The 24016-nt window shown below is 37.7% G+C and overlaps 1 protein-coding gene across 1 annotated transcript in view; it reads right to left on the bottom strand.

Moving 5' to 3' along the window:
• Positions 1 to 536: 536 nt before the first annotated feature.
• The window catches only part of CCBE1 (collagen and calcium binding EGF domains 1), a 1498511-nt gene continuing 1475031 nt past the window's right edge, over positions 537 to 24016 (bottom strand). The window contains exon 10 of the mRNA XM_044070315.1: positions 537 to 635. Coding sequence (XP_043926250.1) covers positions 537 to 635 — 99 coding nt within the window. The remainder of the gene's footprint in view (positions 636 to 24016) is intronic.

The raw sequence follows: 24016 nt of genomic DNA, 5'->3' as shown, positions 1-24016 counted from the left end.
TTTGTTTCTTTTGTTTTTTTTTTTGTTTGTTTTCCTGGAGATTACAGTGTCCCATCTAATGAGAAATGTGGCTCTATCCTGTACAAGCAGACAGCTACACTGCTGTAGAAGTTGGCAGTGATGAGTTTGGGATACTGTAAGAAGAATGAAATCTGCAGAGTTTGTTTATAGTAGTTAGTATTTTATGTCTATTTAAGATTAACATAATGAAAAAATAAAAACTGCTCACTGTGATGATACTAGTTTACTGGTAGGATAGTTGGTGAATGCTTCATTTCTGCCCAAAGTAGCTCATACATTATTCAGTTTATATATAGATGAACAGATTTTTTTTTTTTTACTTTTTAATCAGCAATATGAAAGAAATACAAAGATGCTCCCCGATTGTGCAAACTGTAACAGCAGGGTATGTATAGCAAAATGTGGTTGCAAGAAAGCCAAAAGTATATACTTACAACAAAGGAACTGATCAAAATCCACTTAAAAATGAAAGAACAGAAAGGTTCCTTCAAGTTATCATCTGTTAAATGCAAATACTAATTAGCAGACACATAGATTTTGGACCATATATTGGAGGAGCCTACATGAACTGCACTTACCGGTGGTCCTCTTGGTCCTGGTGGTCCCCTCTCACCCTGAAAAAAAGAGCTCAGTTATTTACTTGAATACAAGGATGTAAATAATTAAATGTTGTTATTGCATATTAAATATCAAAAGCAGTTACCTGTTACTACACTAAAACAGAGTACCCAGACAGTCTACATAAATGAGTAGAAATTTTACAAAAACATTTTTCTTTAGCCTATTAAATTTTGCTGATCATTTAAAGCAAGTTACAGGACAGATTCAATTAAAACACATATGGTCCCTGATAAAATTCTGCTATGTTGCATTAATAAAATAAAATAAAAATAAGAACATTTTTACATGCAAACAGAATTATGTTTTGAACTAGCAGCTTCAGTATGCAGCCAAATCATTATTATAATAAATATGGAAAATGTAAAGCATCATTGCAATACATTAGTGTTATTAGTTCTGATTTCATAGGTGGGCGTAGGTAATATTTTTATCCTGTATCTGTTATTACTTATGCTGTAAGAATCACATTTTATATTCTGCTGTAGCTCATGCTTTTCCTTTGCTCATATATATATCAGCACACATTCCTACAGTTGATTCAGTTTGATTTTTTAGTCTCTTGACACTATATTTTACTATTTTCCTTTTCAGCTTTACTCTGCTTTCTCTTATAAATAGAGACATTTGTCCACCCCCCCCCCCCACAGATACCTATCAAACTTATTTCTGTGGGCTCTTTTCAGGCACACATGACTGACATGTCATGGATCTCTGGCACGATATGAAATCCTTCTTCTTGACTTCCTCCATTGATAAAAGTATAGATCAAAGGAACAAAGACAATGACTAAAAGGGGAGAAATGATGTGGGTTACATCAGAGACCAACACTGGCAGCAGTAGCTGCATAAAGTTTGTATCCCAAATGGATGAAAGGGCTATGAAAATGGCATGAAGTGTGATTAGGATGGCAATTTTTGTTTCACAGGCTTTTCAGGAAAATATGAACATGATGAGATTTCTGAACAGGATGACAGGAAAAAAAGACACATTGTTGACAGGGTGACAATGCAAGTAATGTCAACTGTATCACCTTATCTGGAGCTAAGAAAAGTATTATTCCTGATGTCCTATAAAGGACAGACTCTAACACTACTAGCATAAGAAACTACTAGAAGAGGTTCTGTCTTTGCTTTAGTATTCACAATAACGGAAGGAGTAAAGATTTCGGGTCTGGAAGCAGATGACCAGTTAGATTTAGAAAAATGTGACCATTAAGCAATTTAATTCACAGGCAAAATTAGTAAAGATTAAACCCAGCAAAAGTGAGTGTTCTGAACTTCAGGCGGGCAGAATGACAAAATGTGACTAATACATTAGAAAAGTACAGTCAGAAAGGAATGGAATTCAAGAGGCCACTAAATAACAGCTCCTATCATGTGCTGTGCAGCTAACTGAGCAATTTGATGGCAAAGTTCTATGCAACTTGACTAAAAAAGGTCAGAAAATGTCAAGAAACATATTTCTCTGAAATATTGTTAGTGATAAATTTGTGGGCTCTGAATTTATTTGATAGATTTTCCTTCAACTTACTATCCTGGATCAAATCAAGAAAATGAGGACTTCCAAATCCTGTCAACATGATATATCTTTAAAAAGACTTACAAAAAATGACAACTTCCATGCAGGAATTATCAATGAAAATATACCAGTTTTCCATCAAAGTAGAACTTATACAACAGCACTGTAATAAGCAAACAAAATTCATTAACTCTGTTATTCTACCACAAGGAGTTTAGATTAAAGACTTCAAGTCTTTACTGGTAGTGTAAATTTATTTATTTTATTTGTGTTTGTTAACTGGGACAGAGCATTGATCTCCACAGACCATTTTCAGACTTAGTCCAAGAGCGGTGGTAGCTCATTAGTAACTTCTTAATCTTCTGCACCAACTACTAGAGCTAAAGATCTGGGTATAGCCTAGGCAGCCCAGGTTCAACTAGATACTCAGGTGCATGCTACAGTTTTAAGGAGAATAATCTTTGTTTTGGTCTTCAAAGTGAAGGCTTTTATTAGCCATGGTTCTGTTAAGGGATGGGCCCTGCTAAGGGGGAGGGGCCCAGTTGGTCCAATCAGCCTAAGGCCAGCCCTGTGGGATCTTTCTGTCCTCCTCAAAGATATGACTGTCTTGTCACTTCTGATTTTGATTTCACCGTGACATTGGAAGTGTGAATCACAGCTTCCAGGATATGATAAACTGAGGTAAATGAAGTTTTCCATTTTGTTTTAGGTTTTTCGTGCTTTAAATGACTTCGTTATTTATATGTAAGTTAAAGCAAGTACTAGTTTGTTGGGGTCAATAATAACAAAGTAACAAAAAATGCATCTTTAGAGTAGAAAGAAAACCAAAAACAGTGAAGGTGTTATTTTAACTTTTAGATATATTTTCCTCAACACAAATGTTATATATCACTAAAAGGTAGAAGCTTATGATACTGTTTAAAATAGATTAGTTTAGGTAAAAAAGAACAAGTAACACTTCTGCTTATATCACCATTGAAATGTTTTGTCTATTTGAATTCTGCGGAATGTGGTGCATACCTTTTCTTCTGCCACGTCATGTGGTTTGGGATGTGGCTTGATTGCAGAAATTACTTGCTTTTGCTTAACAGTACATGCATGCTTATTCATTTGTCATTGTACAATTGTCACGCACAATATGTTAATTGGAGAAGAGTATAAAATAGTGAGGGGATAGTATTTTACTTTTTAAGTAGCTTGCATGCATATACACATATGTATCTTTTCTTTAGCAGCTGAGAAGTCTGGAAAACGTAGAATACTTCCACATAGCTCCTTTTGGATAGCAGTGGGATAAATGTAAATAGTGCATATATTGTTTCATTCAGCTTGGGACATAGGTTTGTTTAATGCATCTGCTACATTTAAATATATTTTAAAAGTTATTTATTGTTGATTGTTACTAGAATAATCTGTCTATAAGACTTTCTGTGTGAAGCAAGATTCACTCACTCTATTCTGTCAAGATATATACATATATTTCTTTATTTATTTTTATTTATTAAATGGAGTAGAGCACTGATCCACGTGACTTTTTTCAGACTTCGTCTGGGATTACATTCTGGTTAAGTGACTTACTCAGAATCACATAGAAGACAAATGGAGGTTAAGGGACTAAACTCCAGACTATAGAAAGAAGATGATTAAGAGCTCATAGCCTTACAAATGGTAATTGAAACTGTGTGCTAAATGCTGAACAGATACAAGATATGTTATGTATGCTGTAGGCAAAGTACACTTCAGTTCATCTGAATATTCTAGAAATTCTGCATTTTTGATATTATGCAATTTGAGATATAGTGTTTTGACAGAGGTATGGAGTATAAATCAGTGGAGGGGGGAATTGCTTTCTTTTTCCTCTTTTCTTTAAGTTTATTAACTCCATACAGTATATTAAACTCATGCACAACCCTTGTGCATGCTGCACCATATCTCATCAATGATTGGCTGTTTAATTTCCTACCCTATCCCTACATTTATTCCTACCCACCCAAGTTTTCCTTTCCGTTCACTGTCTCATGGTTTGATATTCATCCTTTTAGTATTCTAATACTCTTTCTATTACTCTTTCATGTTTTTTCACCTTCCTTCCTGATTCTAGTTCATTTTTGCCATTATCTCCCTAGTCCAGGAACATCTTATGTAATTTGTGCTCTCGTATTTCTTTTGTCTCTTTCCAGTTTTAGGTGATAATGATTTTAATGTCTATACTCAGCAGTTTGATCATCTCCATTTCTCTTTCTTCTCAGATGCTGTCCCTCATTATTTATGCTCTCCATACAGAATTATTTTTTAAATATGTCTACTACAATCTTCAGTGGCTGTTCCCTGACTTCTTGTACCCACCCACAGTCCCAGACATGTGTATCATTCCTGCCTCTTTTGCCTGACACCTCCAGCATCTATTGTCCTCCTTTCTGTCTTTCTTTCCCAGTCTCATGGGGTTAGATACCATCTATGCAGTGTTTCCAAATTCTGATTTCCCACTCTGGGTACCTTCTGTATGTGCCTCACTGTCCAAATTGCCTTCTTCCAGTATTCTGCAATTCACATCCATCCATCCTCTCTTTCCCAGTTAAATCTTGTCCTCTCTTGTTCAACCTTGTCCCTTCTTTCCCTTAGCTCTTTGTAGATTTGTTTGGCCTTTTGCCTCCCTAACTTCTTTTTGCCCTTTTTTTCTGCCTTTTCCTTTCTTCTGCTGCCATTTCTATATTCTTTTTCCAAGTCTGCCAGGTAGAAGGTAGTTCCATCACCGGGTCTTTGCTATGCTGCATTCTGTATTAACTCCTTCATTGTTATAAATGCTTCTCCGACATCTTTTTTTAGTCTTAATCGTCCTCTTGAGCTATCTCACTTCTTCAGATTTCTTGATTTTTCTTCCCTAGCTTTGCCCCAACCCCTGTTCCCTAAAGCTGTTTGGGTTTCCTTCACATCACTTCAAGCATCCTATTTCTTTTAGTGCTGCTTCTTTCATATCAATTAGTAAACTTCTCCACACACTCCTCTCCCTCATTCACTTCTGTTTCTGTCTAGTGAATGATTTACATCAGTGCATATGTAGGGATATTGGGAGCTCACAGCCCGCCTTTCCCTATTTCTTCTCATTGGTACCCTACTCACTGCTTTGCCTTGACTTTAATGACATTTCTCTATGTCATTTTTCATTTGTTGTAGCTTCCTGTCCCTGGGGTCTGTATGTATGTATGTTGTATGTAGCTGGAGGATTATTGGTAGCATCATCATCCTTGCTACATTAATTCTCCTGAGCAATGCAAGTCCACCCCCCACCTCCCACTGAAGAGTATCCCTTTATCTTTTTCCAAACTTCCTCTAGGTTTTGCCATATTCTCCCTCTCTCTCTCTCTCTGACTGAGATTCCAACATAGATCCCTAGGTACTTGGGGAACTTCCCCTCCTTTATTTCACCTACTCCATCCTCTCCTCTCCCCTCCCCTAACCTTACTACTGCTGTGTTTTTGTTGCTACACTTGGGTCACACCATTAATCTAAGCTTCTCAGACATCTGTTTTGTAGCACCCATTGTTGCAGCTGCATTATTTGACATTAACACACAGTCATCTGCATATAACATGGACTGAGATTTTATCCCTTCCTAATCTACAATCATTGCTAAATAGTGTCTGACTTCCACTGCCAGCTCTTCAATCATAAATATGAATAGGCCTTGGGATAATGGGCACCAATGTATCATCCGTTGTCTCAAGCATATCTCCTCAAATGCTCCTCTGTTCATGAGTATTTCATTTTTCTGGTCTCAGTATATGGCCTGCATCCAACATATAAAATGCAAATTTATTCCCTTCCTGCCTTTGCTGTTGTGTCTTTAACAGGAATCCCCACCTCTCCATGTCTAAGGCCATCTGCAGATCAAAGAGCATAATCACACCTTTCCATTCCTGATCTGTTCTTCCCCTGGGCAGAAATTCTAGCAAATTCCACCATTTTATCAGCCTTAATTCTCTTCACTAAGCCATTTGCCCTTCTTGTTTTACATTGGCAATACTTTATCTAATCATCCCACCAATTCCTTTGTCAGAAATGTTGATATCTACATTAATCAAAGAGATAGATCTGTAATTTCTTACTTTTTCAGTTTCTCCTTACCCTTTAGGTATCATGGCTACGATGGCTCCCCTTATACTTTTAGATGTTTTGCCTAAGTCTTGTATTCTCTTTTATTCCTCCTCTAGGAACTTCCCCATTTCCTCCTCTCCTCATTTGTAGAATTCTAGAAATTCATCTGGCACTTCAGCTTTGCTTATGTCATGCTTTGTAACCTCTGCATTCAGCTTGACTTTGTTTGTCGTACAGTGTACTTCCCACTATATATTTTTCCCAGTTCCATTCTGAGACTTCTGCCCCTTCCTGATGTTAGTAAATCTTTCTGATGTTATGTCTTAAATCTTTCCGTGGTTAGCTAATGTAAATACTCTACGTGTCGTTCCCGTATTGCCCATACCCCTTCTCCTCTGTCTTTTTCTTCATATATTTCTTGGCTGGCTTCTTTCCCTTCTGGCTTCTCTGCTATCCACAAGTAGTTTACCAGCAGCATTACTGAATTGTTTGTACTGTAACACTTTTACTCTTTATTTCCATTCTTATTACAATTTCTCTGGTCTGTAGTGCTTCCCAATGTTTTTAGTTGTAGAATCTTAGGCTATGACATCTGTATTCAAAGTGGCAGTTCATTGACACCTTGCTGATTGTAGACAATGCACACTGCAAAATGGAAAAATATAAATATTTATTTCATGATAAAATAGTTGAAATTTACTGATTGGTCATGATGTAGAATGCAAAATGATAAATAACACATACAAATCTTCGCTCCAGCCAAAATATTTGAAGTAAAAAAATCAAATTCCTCAGGGGAAAAAAAGAGTTTTAAGGGACGTTCTGTCAGCTACTTCTAATTGTTTTTAAGATAGATGTCTTGCAGTTAGAGTAAAACTAAAACAATACTGCTTGGTACAGCACAACATGATGCCTTCACATAATTGGGTCAGTCTAGCTCCATTTGGTACTTTTAATGTAAAAGTGAGTCAGTTTGAGGATCTTGGTATGTGGTTGGCTTCTTTACTGAACTTTGCTACTCACATGGACAATGCACTATTTAAAGTTGCTGCCATAATATCCATATACAATGGCTTCTAACTTTCTTGTGCAAAAGAAGGAAGAGGTGAATTAGTGAAGGGCATGCTCGGAGCATTAGCATTACCCATTTTGCAAGATTCATAAGCTACAAACAGTACAACAGCTATGAATAATTCTGCTAAAATTATTTTGCAGGTCCAGAAATGGAACATCGTTCTATTACAGTGTGCTGGCTTACTTCCAGCTCAGTAGAGAGATGCATGTTTAGTATGTACCCTAATTTTTAAATCACTTCATTGTTTCCTCTGTCTTGTCTTGCCTCAGCTACTCATTTTTAGAGCAGTACCTGGAATAATATCGCTGGTAGCAACACTTCTGATCCAGCCTCTTTCGTATTATTCTTTAAAATGTAGTAGCATCACTTTTAGTACAGTATAGACCTAACAGGCAGCTTATTATTCCTTTCTGAGAGGCCACTTTTGTCTTATAATAGTTACCTATCATATCTAGACGTTTCTGATCAGTAAAAGGAATATTTCATTGCATATATTTATATATAAAGTTCAACAAAGTGTGTTGATGTTTGCAAATCATAGTCCATTAGGGTTTTAAAAAATATGAAAAATGTGGTGTGGAATGTTAAGATTGTAAAATCTTGAATATTATAAAATTTGCATCTTCCCTACAGACTACATTATGTAATAGATTATTTACTTTCTAATAATAATAAATCAATAATTTAATAAGTACTAAAAAGGTAAAACAAAAAAAAGAAATCAAACACAAATAAGCTATGTTTTCCAAATAGTTTAGAAGTGTCCTTGAAAGAAGTTTTTAGAGTACTAGGATTACTTTATACATAACTTTAATTGTGATATAGGTTCATAGGTTCATAGGTGGGTACTAGGCTATCTCCCCAGAGGCATTTATAAGCCTAGCCAGAATGTGTTGGTTTTCGTCGCCCCCTTGTGCCTCTGTCCAGCAGAGCCACTGAAGTGATCCTGAGGTAAACTTTCCATTTCCCATCCACTCGTCAAGGTTTCTTTTGAAGAGTGTTAGCAAGGAGCTCTGCCTACTATAGATTGGGATTTTGTTCCAAAGCATGAGAAGTCCCTGGGACAGGAATCTGTCCCTCCAGCATGTCCTGTTTATTGTTGTGGTGAGGGTTAGATCCCTAGAGCATGTGGCTCGAGGGGATAAGGTTTTCTTTAGGTGGAGCAGGTCCATCAATTATGGGTTGGACATGGCCTTGTATGTCAGGCAGAGATCACCTTTGAGTAGGCGGTATGCAACCGAGTACAACTGGAGTTTCTTCAGTCGAGCTGCATAGGGCATCTGTAAGGCCAGTGATCCTCTTGGTGAGGTACTTCTGTGGTCTTTCTAGCTGTTGCAGGTGTCTTGTAAGGTACATCCCAAATGGTGTGTTATACTCTAAGATGGGTCTGATGAGTCATGAGTAGAGGGGCACAATGACCTCTTTTGATCTGGATGCGAACCCTTTTGTGATTAGGTGGGCCATGCAGAAGGATTTTCTAACCCCTTTGGCAATGTGATTATCAAAGGTGAGATTTCTATCTACTTGGGTCCCCAGATCCCTTATTACGTCTTCTGTAGTTAGGGGACCACCACCTCTGTGGTAGTTTTTGGGTACTTTGTTTTTTCCAAAGGGGATGACTATGCACTTTTTGGCATTTAGCTTGAGGCCATGATTTTGACGCCAGGTATCCGTCTCAGTGAGACCCTTTTGGAGGATGTCTGTGTCAGCTGGAGAGTCAATTATAGCCCCTAGTTTGCAGTCATCTGTGAACTTGGTCAGCCATAGTCCTCCTGCACTTGCCTGTACCTCTGAGAAGTATATGCCGAACAGGAGAGGTCCTAGGACTGAGCCCTGGGGAACACCACTTGTAACCGGTTTAGATACAGACTTAGCTCCCACAACTCTGGGGAATGGTGTCGAAGGCCTCAGCGAGGTCTAGGTAGGCTATGTGTATCACCTTTCCCTCGTCTATAGCCTTGGTAACTGTCTCAAAGAAGTCCACCAGGTTTATGAGGCATGATCTGCCCTTAACAAAGCCAAACTGGGTAGGGTCCAGTGTTTGGAGGTTCCCAATGTCTCTGTTAATGAGTTCCATAATGATGCACTCCATAGTCTTGCAGACCAAGCTAGTCAGGCTTATAGGGCTATAGTTCCCAGGGTTTGTTGTGGCTCCACCTTTGTAGAGCGGAATAACCATTGCTGTGTGCAACTCTATGGATATGTAGCCTGTGGAGAGGCAGAGATTGAACAGTGTGTTTAGGTGAGGTTTTGGAGAGGGCTGTTTTAACCTGAGTGTCTGTGATTTCAGGGACTCTACATTCTTCTGGTATGGTTATGGGCCCTTTTGGGGATGAGAGGGGGGTGGAGTTTGTGCTGAATCTGTCTCCAACAAATTCTCCAACAAACTACATCTTCCTGTCTGTAAACAAACAACCGGGATCATTAAGGTGCTGTTGAGCCCTGCTACTGAGTTCTCAGTTTGTACATGCCATGAATGATACCACTTCAGACTACCTGAAGCTGAATTCTAACTTTAATATTCTAGTTTATTCCAAGTGCGTGGTTGTTGATCATAACTAGAGGCATAGCTAGGGTGTGGCAGAGGGGGCAGTTGCCCTGGACACAAGCTATTAGGGGCACAATCAGCACTATGGACGAGTATGCTGATCACTCCTTGAAAGTTAGTTTTGCATTCATTTTTGCTGGGAGACAGTATTGGTAGTTATTTAAGCACTGCATGTGTGCATATGCATGCAAGCATGTGTGCATGTGTGTGTGTGTGTGTGTGTGTGTGTGTGTGTGTGTGTGTGTGTGTGTGTGTGTGTGTGTGTGTTTTAGGAACTGCAAGTCTGAAGCAGTTTTTTGTGTCTGTGTGTATGTGTGTGTGTGTGTGTGTGTGTGTGTGTGTGTGTGTGTGTGTGTGCGTGTGTGTGTGTTCCTGAACCTTTTTCACCCGGCAACTCTTTGTGAGGGGGCACACCAGTTCTGATATTGCCCTGGGTGGCAATGGACCTAGTTATAGCTGTGATCGTAACTGTATTTGTCTGGTGTGTGTGTTTGTGTTGGGGTGGGGTATCAGTCTGTAGATCTCTGGTTTCAAATATAATTGTAACAGTGGATTCCTTTAGGGACCTGGATATATGGGTAGATCCAGCTTTGAGTTTTTTTCTGATTTTATCAACCAATTTGTTAATAATAGTTATAAAACTATAGGCTGTATAAAGAGATTAAGAAAGTAGAGGAAATCAGAATTGATAAAATCATTGTTTGCAAGTTACATTAGGCCCAAAATCAGAGTGTGTAATAATAATAATAATAATTATAATGATACAAAAACATTATAAGAAATAATAGCACGAGTAAATTGGATAGAGTACAACAGAAATACCAAGGGTATCCATGCATATGAAAGCTGATTTTTTTTTATAACAGATTAAAGTAACTGAACTTTTACAGTGTCTCATATAAATATTTAACTCATTAAAGCCTAGTGATGCCTCCTGGCATTTCTCTAGTTGCATTCTACTGACACCTGTAGGCATCTAATACTGCCTGTTCATATTTACATTAATAATTCCAAAAATGCTGCACAAAAGTTATTGAAAGATACCTTAATGTTTACAAGATGGACAATACAACTCCACTAATACTTGTCCTCTGTCTCATGCTGGCAAAGAGATATTAATTGTTGTTCATACAATATTTATTTATATTGCCATACATTTCATACAGATCGATGAACAAAAAACTAGTGACAATGTGTATGTTATCTGTAGCGGTTTCTGAGATATTGTAAGTTATTTACAAAATATTAAAAATGTAATAGTTGCTGTAAGTACTGTGACTTATAAACTTCTGTTTAAGACTTACAACCTAAAGAATAGAAAGTGGCTATAAAAATTGTTTGTGCTGAAGGGTTTGCCATTTACACTTCTTTAGTAATTATGGTTCCAGCGATATGAACATTTGCTTGAAATGTGAGAGCATATTTTGATTTTATGAAAATATTGGCTCCACCTTTTGGAAGTTCAAGTGTAAACATCCAGAGCTCCATCAGAGGGAATGATTTAAGAGAAGACCTTATTCAGGTACATAGAGCATTTAGAGACAATTAGTTCTGGGAGTGTTTGGGGTTATCAAAAAGTAGAATAGCATCATCGGACAACCTATATCGAAGATTCTATAGGAATGAAAAGTGTACTAATTGGTTCTCTGACAGAGCAGCTGATGCATGGAACAGACTACCAAATTACATTAAAGCAAGCACTAGTTTAGATATTTTTTTAAACCAGCTTGAACACTTGTAGTGAGAATGACTCTTCTGGTACATTAACAGGCAAGAAGAGCATTTTGCCCATGCCTGAAATATTATATGTATGTATGCATTGGTCAAATATCGTGATAAATTTCAGCAAAACTGCATTGACATACAAAATCAAAGGGTGAGAGCAAGAACTCTTTGATAATTTACTCCATAAGTAAGAAGCTAAATGATAGGTTTAGGAGCTGGGGTAAAAACAATAGGATGCCAGACTCTGCCAGATATTTATACTGTGATAGGAAATTAATGTAAGAAGGGGTTTTCTCAAAAGCCCTTATTTCAGGTGTAAGCAAGGATTAACCATGTTGGAATATTTTCAAAGCACAGTAGGCATCTGACTGGTTGTATCAAATGAAACAACTTTGTTTAATTACTGTGTACTGTCTTTGCATCTATCTTTTGTTGTTGTCTAGAAAGTGTAACCCCCTTTCAATTACACACACACACACACACACACACACACACACACACACACACACACACACACACACACACACACACACACACACACACACACACACACACACGCACACGCACGCACACACACACACGCACACGCACGCACACACACACACACACACACACATGCGCGCGCGCACACATGCCTCTTGCTGATGTGCTCCTAGTACCAGCTGTTTCCAGAGTTGCATACAATAATCTTTAAATTCTTTACAAAGGAACCACAGGTGGTTCAGCTCTGTGGCTTATGGGAACAAAACATTGACTATAATCTAGATGGCTTGAGATTGATCTGGACACTGCAAGAGCTGTGGGGAAGGGAGGAAATGAACAGTTGACACAGACTCACCCATCCAGGGCAGTAGGGGTGGTCCAGTCAACACATTACTGGTGTATCACATGTGCAGGATTCGCATGCATGCAACAGCATCAGGGGTCAGGGGCATTCCCTTGGGACCACCAAGATGAAGGCAGTAGTCTTGTCTGCTCATATGTAAAAGCATGCATGCATACATGCCTAGATGGGAGGCACAGTGAGTTTATATGGTGATGTGGTTGTGCACATCAGCCATGAAGAAATGAGAATAAGCCATACAGAAACACCCCATAGCTCTTCCACAGAGAATGATATATACTGTGGGGGTGAAACACTAGACAGTTGTCTGACTTGGGGACAATAAGAGTAAGTTCATCCTTAAACATATTATGGCCTGGTCTGCAGGAGAAGCCAGATGAACAAGCTACTGGGATGAGGGCATTATAAGCCGGTATAGCTGGAATTACTCCCTTCTTGCTGGAACATGGCTTTCATCACACCAGAACATAAGGGCAAGGTTATCTTTGTCCCTAATAACTGCTGGCCTTTCTGTGTATCCTCTTCTTGCAGCAGCAGCAGCAGTGTAGGGTCAAAGGTTATTTCAGGACCACTTCACTTTTAATCATTATGGACATGAAATTAGGTAACATAAACTGGATGTTATAAGGAGAGGGTCCGCTTTGTAGTCTTGCAGGAGACATTTGATATATTGGATAGCTTGTAATCCAAGTAATCAAAGACCTGAGTACAGTTAACTGGCACAAAAAAAAAACCCTGAGTACATTTAAGTGGTACAGACAAGATTTATTAACTACTTAATTGCCATATTTATATCAGTGAAGATGAAAGACCAAGTCTCTCCTCCAACAGATGTGCAAAAGAATTTCACAGAGTTCTTCTTTAGTGACCATTGCTAGTTATGGAGAGCGTTAGGATTCTTTTTTAGGACCTCCCAGACCAGACACCAGATGTCTCTATATGCATTCATCTGCTGTTGAGAAACTTCCCTAGACCATTTGAATTTAGCAAATCCTTTGCTGGGATAGTACTGGAACTATCAGTGGTTGTACTGTAAACACATGGTATCAGCTTTGATAAAATGAAGTCCATGCTGTCAGAGATTGTAGAATATCTACTAAAATCCATACGCCTGCTTGATCCAGTGAATGCAAATATTTATACTTTTCTGAGTATTTACTCATACCTTACTATTGCCTTTATAGACCGTATCCACAAATGAAACACATAAGGGATACTTAACGCTAAATGTGTAGGTTCATCAATTTGACAACCCCTCCCTTCACCTTTGTACTGCATTGACAGCACAGCAGTACAAAATGAAAATTAATCAGGGACCTAGGTACTTGAGTTGATCTCTCCCTCTCTTTTGAACATCATGTGACAATGGTTGCCAGGAAATACTTTTATTTAGTCCAGCTAACTGCCAAACGGATATGATCAAGGTGTAAAGATGTAATCATCCCTATACTAAGCATTTATCTGGGCAATTGTTGACACCACAATGCCCCCTTTAAAATATAGCAAACTAAATATATCAAGTAATTAGAAAGACCTCAAATGTTCCTAATCAATAAGATCACAGACCTAAAGTTCCTGAGCTATCAAGAGAGGCTGAAAGCTCTATCCCTCTGTTCAGTGTTGTATAGAGTTTTGAGTGGAGATCTCTGTCTCACTTACCATGCCAATAGAGAACTAATTGTCACAGAATTCCTGTATCTCTGCAAGTCCAATATCTCCACCAGTACTAAAACCAGGGCTCTAAATCTTCATGAACAGATAAATTTAACATGGTGGATGGACAAGTGTTTAACCTAGCACCTCCCAAACCTTGGGAACCAACTTTCTCTGCATGTTAAGCAGTGCAACTTACTATTTTCATATAAACTTTGGTGACTGGATGGGTATCCGCAAATGTAAGCCAAGATTGACTAGTATGTCATCACAGGAAAAAAGTGGTATGGTCTGTGGGAGGGTACTGACAAGGCATGAGTGGTCATCTGACTTAATGGCATTAAAATATCTTTGAATGTATGACTCTATAAAATCTACAGAAGCAGTAAAGGCTGACTGTCTTTGTAATCCATGACTTTTATAACCAAAAACAATGTTTCCAGCAGCTGTCATTGTTCCTCCAATGCCCTCCAAGTATGAACTGTACATACTGATGAGGCATTACAACCAAATTTTGCTATTGTGTATTTCACATTCACATTCTACCCAAAGCAAAATATTTCAAGTGGTTACAGCTTTTGAATCTTTGCTGTATTTTTCAATCTCTGGTTAATGGATGAATCTGGACTATCCATGCTTGAGTTCTACAACCCTCTCAGTTCTTGTAGGATGAATAGTTTATTCTGTGCATGTATGTTTTCCATTAGAGAGATGGCATGTTTCTGTATCAAATCCAAAGTTATGGATTTCATGTATCTCAGAGACTACCCTGGCTCCTTCCATGTACAAACCAGTTCACCATACTGCCAAGACCTGAGTTTGGTCACCTGCCTATGCAGTTGGTAGATGTAGAATAACATATGTATTGTACCTTTAAGAAGTATTTCTAAGACCTGAACATGCATATATAAATAGCAGGCATGTGCTAACTTCAGTGCCATTTTTGTACAGCTAGAGTGTGAATGTCTATGCATGAGACAACTAGTTTGTATATATGTTTGTATATAATAAAGCTGCTTGAGCAGAACTCACACTGTTCGTCTACTTTGACCTGACTAGATGAACAACATGGTGTCAGAACTGGGATTCCAGAGACTGCTTTTCAGATCCATGAGGTACAGAGTTAACAGTGAAGGCAAACTAAGAGAACCAAATGCAAAAAAGGGCCAGAAATGAACTAAAGGTAATGAAAAATTGCACAAACAATTCATTTTATAAAAAAAAAATATAAAACAGAGCATTTCAAGGGCACAAAATGCATTAGTAAGCAAACATACAGCACAAAAATGTTTATTAAGCAAACGAGAAGCATATCAATAAGCATTGATAAAACAATCATTAGAAAAGCACATAAAGAATTCAGAATTACCTCAGAATTGCAAACTGAGCATGTTTAAAGTAAAACAAGCATGTTTAGAGTTAAAATGAGCACAAGAAAATATAATGGACATGAAAAGAGATTAAATGAACAAAACAAATATAACAAAGGGCAAAAAAATGGGCCCATTGACTATAAAAAGCAAGGCGACTGCATTTTTTTGGCATATTACTGTGTTTTGGCATAAACTACTACTTTGCATTGACTGTAGCTCTGAATAGTATAACGAAAGTTATTTGAAGCACCTCAAAGTGTTTACAGTGTGTGTTTATTGCTGTATGTTTATTCCGAAGAGTTTGTTGTGTGCAAAATGCCACTATTTCGTAAAGTGCAGTCAAATGTAGCCATTTCGAAAAGTTTCTTGTGCTGGGTGTATCTATTCGCAGAGTGCCACTATTACAGAGTGTTTCTTGCACTATACAGAGTTGTTTAGCAAAGTACTACCATTTTGGGGAAATGTCAGTGTGCTGTGTACTGTTTATTTGCAAAGTGCAATTACTTTGACATGTTTCTTACTCTGAGCTTCTTTCGCCAAGTTTATTCACACAGTTCAGTTATCTTGAAATGTTTCTTAAAAATGATAAGTGAGTTTTACAGTAAGGTGATTTCAAGAGTATTACAGTGCCCAGGAAATGTATTCCTCAAAGTTCAGTTATACAGCGGCTTGTTGTGTTATTGGGTGTAGTTATAAGTACTGGCATAAATTTCAGGTATATGTATATGTGTGTATTTGTGCATACTGGCAAAAGTCTTCACTGAGATGTATTAATATGACAGAATGTATTCATAAACTGCTACCACTTGTATTTGATCATAATATTGCAGTGAATTAGAGAATATTTGAGCAAACGTATGATATATTCACACAAGCAGCTTATTCTGATAAAGATGCATGCACCAGGGTATTCATTTTGCTAAATCTAGCAGGGTCAGAGACCATAGAAAGAGAGCATTCATTTGCATATGCACCAGCAGTATATGAATGTGAAGGGACAAATCGTCATATTGTTGTACAGGGAGCCAAAGGAAGACCCCGAGTGTCTGAAGTGTAAATTTAGAGAGATGTGCAACACCCAGACCAATGTTACATGAGAGAGGTATTTGTTTTGCACAAGAAATCAAAATCAAGGAGAAACTTTTGCAGCTTATATTACTGAACTGAGGAACAAAGCTAAAACGTGTACATCTGGTGACTTGAAAGATGAGTTAATAAAAGACAGGCTTATGTGTGGTATTAGTAATGCTGCTGTGAAAAAGATTTTGCTTTATGACAGTGATTTAATGTTGAGCAAACCTACTGAGATTTGTCAAATTCATGAAGTTACAGAAAGGCACACAAATATGCTTGCAAGTGATATGAGCATGGTTTCAGCAGGCTCCAGAGCAAATGTAGACAGCATGCAACATGTGGCAGGCAGAAACAGGCCTAAGCACGTGGCAGATTTAGCCCCTGTAGGTGTGGCAAGGAAAACCCACAATCTTCCAGCAAGTTCTAAGACTAGTTCAGTTAAAGGAACATGCTCGGTGCCGTACAAGGGTGAATCAGCAAAACCCAAGATAAGCTTTATTGTTAACTGTCGCAATTGTGGTGCCAGCCATGAGTCTAAAAGAGAAAGGTGCTTAGCATTTGGTCAGCAGTGCCATAAATCTAAGAAATGGAACCATTTTCAAAAATTTTGCAAATCAAGTAAGCCTCATACTGTTATAAAGAAGGCTCATTCGAAAAAGCAAATTGATCGTGTTGAACTGCAACAGTCTGCTTTCTATGCAGATGGTGTATCAGTGATTGGTGAAAAGATTGATGAAGCAGATTTACTAGCAAAGAATGAAGTGTTTTGTACAGTTCAGATCAATGGTAAACCGACCGAGCTCAAAGCAGACACTGGTTCAAAGTGTAATGTTATGTCAGCAGACACATTTGCTAAGGTGAGAGCTGTTGAAGAAATAAATGTGACCCATTGTGCGTAACTTGTTGCTTATGGAGGTAAAGAAATTCAAACTGAAGGCTCAGTATTGCTTTCATGTTATGTGGCCAAAAACTGTTATAGCTTATTATTCTATGTAGTTCGAAGACCTGTACAGTCATTATTAGGTCTCAGAGACAGTTTGAGAATGAATCTGCTTTCTTTTACCAAAGAAGTTCATCAGATAAGCACATGTCCCAGTTCCAGCTTCACTAACACTATTTTTTTTCAGAGTATGCTGATGTTTTTGATGACAAGTTGGGCAAACTTCCATTTGTGTATTCTATGAAGTTAGACCGAGAGATCAGTCCAGTAGTCAGACCTGCAAGAAAAGTTCCAATAGCTATGCAGCATAAAGTCAAAGATCATCTGGACAAAATGGTGCAGCAAGGTGTAATTCGTCCAGTTACGGAACCTACCAAATGGTCTCATCCATGGTAGCAGCTCACAAAAAAAGGCTTAGATGAAATCAGAATATGCATTGATCCATGAGATTTGAACAAAGCATTGAAAAGACCGAATCATCCCATGCGTACAGTCGAAGAAGTCACAACTCTAATACCAAATGCCATTGTTTTTTCTGTCTTAGATGCAAAGAGTTCATTTTGGCAAGTGATGCTTGATCGCAAATCTTCATTACTGACTACATTCCGTACCCCATTTAGAAGAAACAGATTTCTTAGGATGCCATTTGGAATAAATTCTACAAGCGAAGTCTTTCAGTGTGCAATGGAGCAATTTTTTTCAGGTAATCCTTATGCCATAGTAGTAGATGTTTTGTTAGTCGGAGGCAATGGTGAAGCAGGGCATGACAGGAATCTTAAAAGAGTTCTAGACAGAACATGTGAAGTGAACTTGAAGCTCAACCCTCTAAGTTGCAAATTCACACTACCAGAAGTTACATATGTAGGTCATTTATTTAATAGCATTGGTTTGAGACAAGACCTGTCCAAGCAAGGAGCCATTCTTGAGATGCCAACACCAGATACTGTACAAGCTCTACAATGTTTTATTGGTATGGTCAACTATTTAGGCAAGTTTATACCAGGCTTCAGTGAGTTGACAACACCTTTGAGAAAGCTAACACATAGAAATGTTACATAGTCATGGTTAGAACATCACCAGAAAGCATTTGAAGACCTTAAGCAGAAAATTGCTACTCAACTTACATTAAGATACTATGAAGTCAGCAAACCAGCAACTCTTTCCTGTAATGCTTCAAAATTAGGTCTTGGCGCAGCTATTCTTCAAGAGGGTAGACCAGTAGCCTATGCACCTAGAACACTTACCCAAACTGAAATGTAATATGCTCAGATTGAGAAGGAACTTTTGGCAATAGTATTTGCATGTTCCAAGTTTCATGATTATATCTATGATTGAGCTATTTAGATTGAAACTGATCATCAACCTCTGGTTACTGTTTTAAAGAAGCCTATGTATTCAGCGCCAGCAAGATTGCAAAGAATGATGCTTAAATTGCAAAAGTACAACTTCAGACTGGTCTATACAAAAGGCAAACTTCTTTATCTGGCTAATACCTTATCCAGATCACCCAGAAATACAACAGAACAGCTTGACACAGAAAATTTTGACTTCAATGTCATGGAAGTATGTAATTTTTCTACAACAAGACTTGATGAGCTAAGAGATCATACAAAGACTGATCCAATTTTGCAAAAGCTCAACCACTACAGCAATGTTGGATGGCCATCAAAGCAATCTAGTGTACCACCTGAAGTGCAACCATACTTTCTTTACAGAGATGAGATGTTGATGGAAAATGGCATTATTTTCAAAGGTCCTAAAATTGTTGTTCCTGCTTTCTTACAGCAAGAATACATCCAGATTTTGCATTGTGGTCACCCAGGTTCCAAAACTACCAAAAGAAGGGTGAGAGGACTAGTATTTTGGGCTTCTCTAGCAAAACACATTGATAGAATACTTTCTTCTTGTTCAGTATGCAGTAGTACTAAACCGCATTTGCAAAAAGAACCACTTCAGCTAAGTCAAGTTCCTGAACTACCTTGGTCAACAGTAGGCACTGACTTATTTGACTGGAACAATCACTGTTGCTTAGTACTGGTAGACTCTTATTCGAACTAGTTTGAGATTGATTTACTACCTAACCTAATGTCCATTACTGTTATTACCAAGCTGAAACATCATTTCTCAGTCCATGGAAGTCCACAGAAGCTTATCTCTGACAATGGTACCTAATTTACCAGTCAGTTGTTTCAGAAATTTGCAAGAGAATGGGACTTTTACATGTTACTAGCAGTCCTGAATATCCACAGTCAAAGGGACTAGCTGAACATGCAGTACAGAGTGCAAAGTGATTACTAGAGAAGTCAAAGTGTGACAATACCCATGTCTTTTTGAATTTACTCAATCTCAGAAACAGACCCCATGATAATATACTTGGCTCTCCTGCTCAGAGACTTCTCTCCAGGCAAATCAGAACAACATTGCCTATCAGTTCTAGTTTATTGAGGCCTAAAGCTAAAAACAACAAAGCAATTAAAGCCCAATTATTTAGAAAGCATTATTTCCAGAAGTCCAGCTACGAACAAATTCCAGCTATGACAAATCGAGCAGATTTCTTTGTTCTTTAAAAAGGAGAGACAGTGAGGATACAAATGGCGAAAGGTTTTGACCAAATTGGTCAAGTAACAACTATATGTGAAGATCCGCGATCCTATCTTGTAAAATCTGAGGGTGCGGAGTACAGGAGAAATCGCAGACATCTACTTCCTGTATCAGAACCATTACAACAGAAATTTTCTTATGTTATAGACTCTAAATCTCAGAGTGATTCAATGTTCCTGTTCCAGAATGGGTCTTGATTCCCAATACCATTTCTGATAATGTTCATAATGTCCCTAAGGCTGAACATTCGGCAGAGACAATCCGAGTTGCTAATTTATATATATATATATATATATATATATATATATATATATATATATATATATATATATATATATACAGTTTTGTATAATTGCATGATGGAAAATTACTTTGTACCTATAGCATGTCAGTCAATGTTGTCAATGTCATTTCTCAAAGAGGGAGGATGTAGAATAACAGGTGTGTTGTACCTTTAAAAAGCATTTCCAAGCATTTCCAAGACCTAAACATGCATATGCACTGTGTTCTTCAGCATGTTCCTGAAAACTTACTTTGCATGTATTCTTGAGGCTATATAACTGTATTCTCATCACAGCTTCAGCAATGCTGAATAGACTGCTTAATTATTTAAATCAAAACTATTATAATTATAGTAGCACTGCACTTTGTATGCCAGTTATCTCTTTTCACAGATTATGTGCATGAAAAATGTTTAACCGCAGGATATACAAAGCTAAGACCTTTCAAGGTCCTAGTAGCAAAATATTACCATCTGTATCAACCATGTGTGAATATACAGAAAAAAAACATTTAGATAACATTTCTGGTGCTATGGATATGTTTGAATAGACCAAATGGTAGACACTTTCCTGGCAAGTACAGAAGCTTTAAATGTATCATTTCCACGATTAGTATTTAATTGAATGAAATTAAAGTTTAATTGCTATGCTTGGGTTAACTAATTGTTCACAAGGATGGAAATCATCAGGAGCCAGCATTTCTTTTCTGATTAAAAATACATCCTTTTTTAATTTAGAGTTGTGAAGTGAAATTTTACACATGCTTATGCTGGTGGTGAAGTTAGGGAAAAATCCCACGGAACAGATATATTGTTTTCTCTATCTTAATTGCCAAAACTAATCTCAGGACACTCGTAAATGCTCTGAACAAATCGAATAATGGAAGCTGTCTCATCGATCAAGATGCTAATGCATACCTTACTTATTTTATGAAATACTAAAATGAAAATCCAGAACTAAAATAAAGATCATATGAAGGGCATTCTTTATGATTTTTTATGATGCATATCTTTTCCAAGAAAGCATACACATTTACACAATGGTACACTAGCACACACACGTTATAAATCCTTTATTGACTAACATACGCAACACTGAAAAACAGTATTTTCATAAGAGAAATGCTGTGTAAACTCCACTTCCTCTTTTGAAGCTGACTCTACAGGGTGAACAACTGCATTCAGAACAGGTTAAGATTAATATATGTATTGTTTATGTAAAAGATGTGTGACTGCTGTCAGTCTTTGACAAACAACAGTCAAACCCTCACTGCATTTTTGAATATACTAATATCCCCTGCTTCATCCTGCAGCAGTGTTTAGATCACATAGTCAGTATAGTTAACCTCATCCTTCTGATGTGGTCTCTTTACCGTACTGCTATGTGATTTCTATAGTTGCAATTTATTTTCATTGAATTCACTGAAGGATCTTACATTTTTCTCATGTTATTTCAGTTTGTTCCTAGTAATAGAAGCAGACAGACAACTGTGGTACCTTTTTACTTATTTGATACATCTGACAGCATAAAGAATGCTCAAGCTAACAGACAAAATAAGCCTTTCTGCTTAGAGAAAGTTTGATATAGTCTGAAATGTCATGCATAGTTTTTTTAAAAACCTCTATGTTGTTCCAATGATATAGATTTGTCCATCTGTTTTCCATTTTAAAATTGCAGTCTCTCTTCTCAGGTCTCATGCTATTAACCATCCTGCTCACCATTCCTACTCTTTACTCTCAAATGCTTTTCTTACCTTATAGAAAGGTGATAAGAGTTCAGGTGAGGACTATTCATCATATGATGTCTAAGGGGGGGGGGGTCTTCCAGTGTTTCTCCTACCCTTCAAACTGCAGTTTGCTATCACCCATCCAACCACCTAGATTGGTTTTAAAGGTTGCTATGGAAGTGCTCTGCTTGATAGGTAAGGGAAGGCTGTTCCAGAAATGTTGTATATGTTGGGTTAGGTATCAGTCATGTCTTCTGGTCTTGCTGATGGGACATTTTAAGTTTAGGTCTTTAGAACCGATTTTTGCTTTACCAATTGTTCATTTAGGTGAAGGAGTTCAAAGAGTGCTGGTCATTCATAGCATGGAAAGCTAAACAGAAATCACACCTACGAGTCTATAAGACACTGAATAGAGAGACAAAGATTTTAGTATATCAATGTAACCAAGGGACTGAGACCTGAGATATTTTAGGTGAGAAAATGCTGAGGTGAGGTACATGCTGAAGGGTGCATTATATTCAATTGTGGGACAAATAAAGTGGGATTATAACTTCCTTGGACTTTGAGGAGATGCCATGAAGGATAAGATGTGCAAGGTAGAAGGAGTTTCTAACCACCACAGAGACGTGGTGGTCAGAAGACAGTCTGTTATCAACATACATACCCATGTACCATATGGCTGTGTCAAATTTAAGTGAAATGTTATCTATATGGTAAGCAGTAGTGATGTTAGATTTACCAAAGAAAACTACACTATATTTGTGGTGTAAAGGGTTTTCTTATGAGTAATACATCAAGCATTTGTTTGGTCTAGATCTTACTGGAGAATTTGAGAATCAGAATAGGATTTGATATTTGCCCCAGTTAGCAATCATCTGCAAACTTAGTTAACCAAAGTCTTCTGATATTGGCTTTTATGTTGGAAAAATATATACTAAAGAGGACAGAGCCCAGGACAGATACTCATGGGATATAATTAGTGTCATTGTATGTCTAAAGCAAATACCCCAAACTTAATGGTGCGACTTCTGCCAGACAACCAATTACCAAGCCAGTGAACTGTGTACAGGTTAATGGTGAGCTGAAGAGTTTGTCAACAATCCCAGCATAGATGGATAGTGATAAAGGCCATGGCAAGATCTAGATAAGCAGTGTGGGCCATATTACCCTTATCCATGGCCTTCCTGACCCTTTTAAAGAACTCAACCAGGATGAGCAGGAATGAGCTGTGGTCCAGGGGACATAATATCATTGTTTATTTGTTCAGTTTATAATACTTTCAAAAGCTTTGCAAATAATATTAGTGAGACTAACAGGCCTGTAATTCCCAGGGTCAGTACAGGGGCCACCTTTATGCAAGGGCACCACAACTCTCATTCTGTACTCCTGAGGGACAAAACCAGTCGAGAGACTCAGGTTGAAGAGATGATGGAGAGGTTTTCTTAAGTAGGACTTTACACACACTTCTCCTCAGTGGGCATCCAGGGATATTGTCAGAACTCAGTGCAAAAGGACTTGGTCCAAATTGATCTCAGAAGGGTAAGTGATGAGGAAATTGAGAGGATTAAGGGGAGGGTTGGTAGAATAAACTTTGAAGAGAATTTGTTTGCAAGAAAATTAGGAATGCCCTTGGGGTCAGAAAAGGAGGTATTAGTTTTGGTACATTCACTACAGAATTATAGGTTACTTCTAATCTTCCTAATATAACTGAAGAAAGTGTTATGATTATTTCTTGCATTAAATGGAATTATAAGTTCATAGTTGATCTTACATTTCCTAATGGCAAGTATGACACACTTACCAGTTTTAGTCCTCTTTTATAATGATGAAGTGGCCATCTTTTAATGACAGCCAGGAGCTTTTTCTTTTTAGTACAGAGTTTATTGATGCAATAGTTCCATCTTATGGATTTAGTTCTAA

This window comes from Protopterus annectens, chromosome 1.part0 (assembly GCF_019279795.1).
Source record: "Protopterus annectens isolate FY-2018-M chromosome 1.part0, PAN1.0, whole genome shotgun sequence".
NCBI lineage: Eukaryota > Metazoa > Chordata > Ceratodontiformes > Protopteridae > Protopterus > Protopterus annectens.
This window is presented reverse-complemented; position numbering and strand designations above follow the sequence as displayed.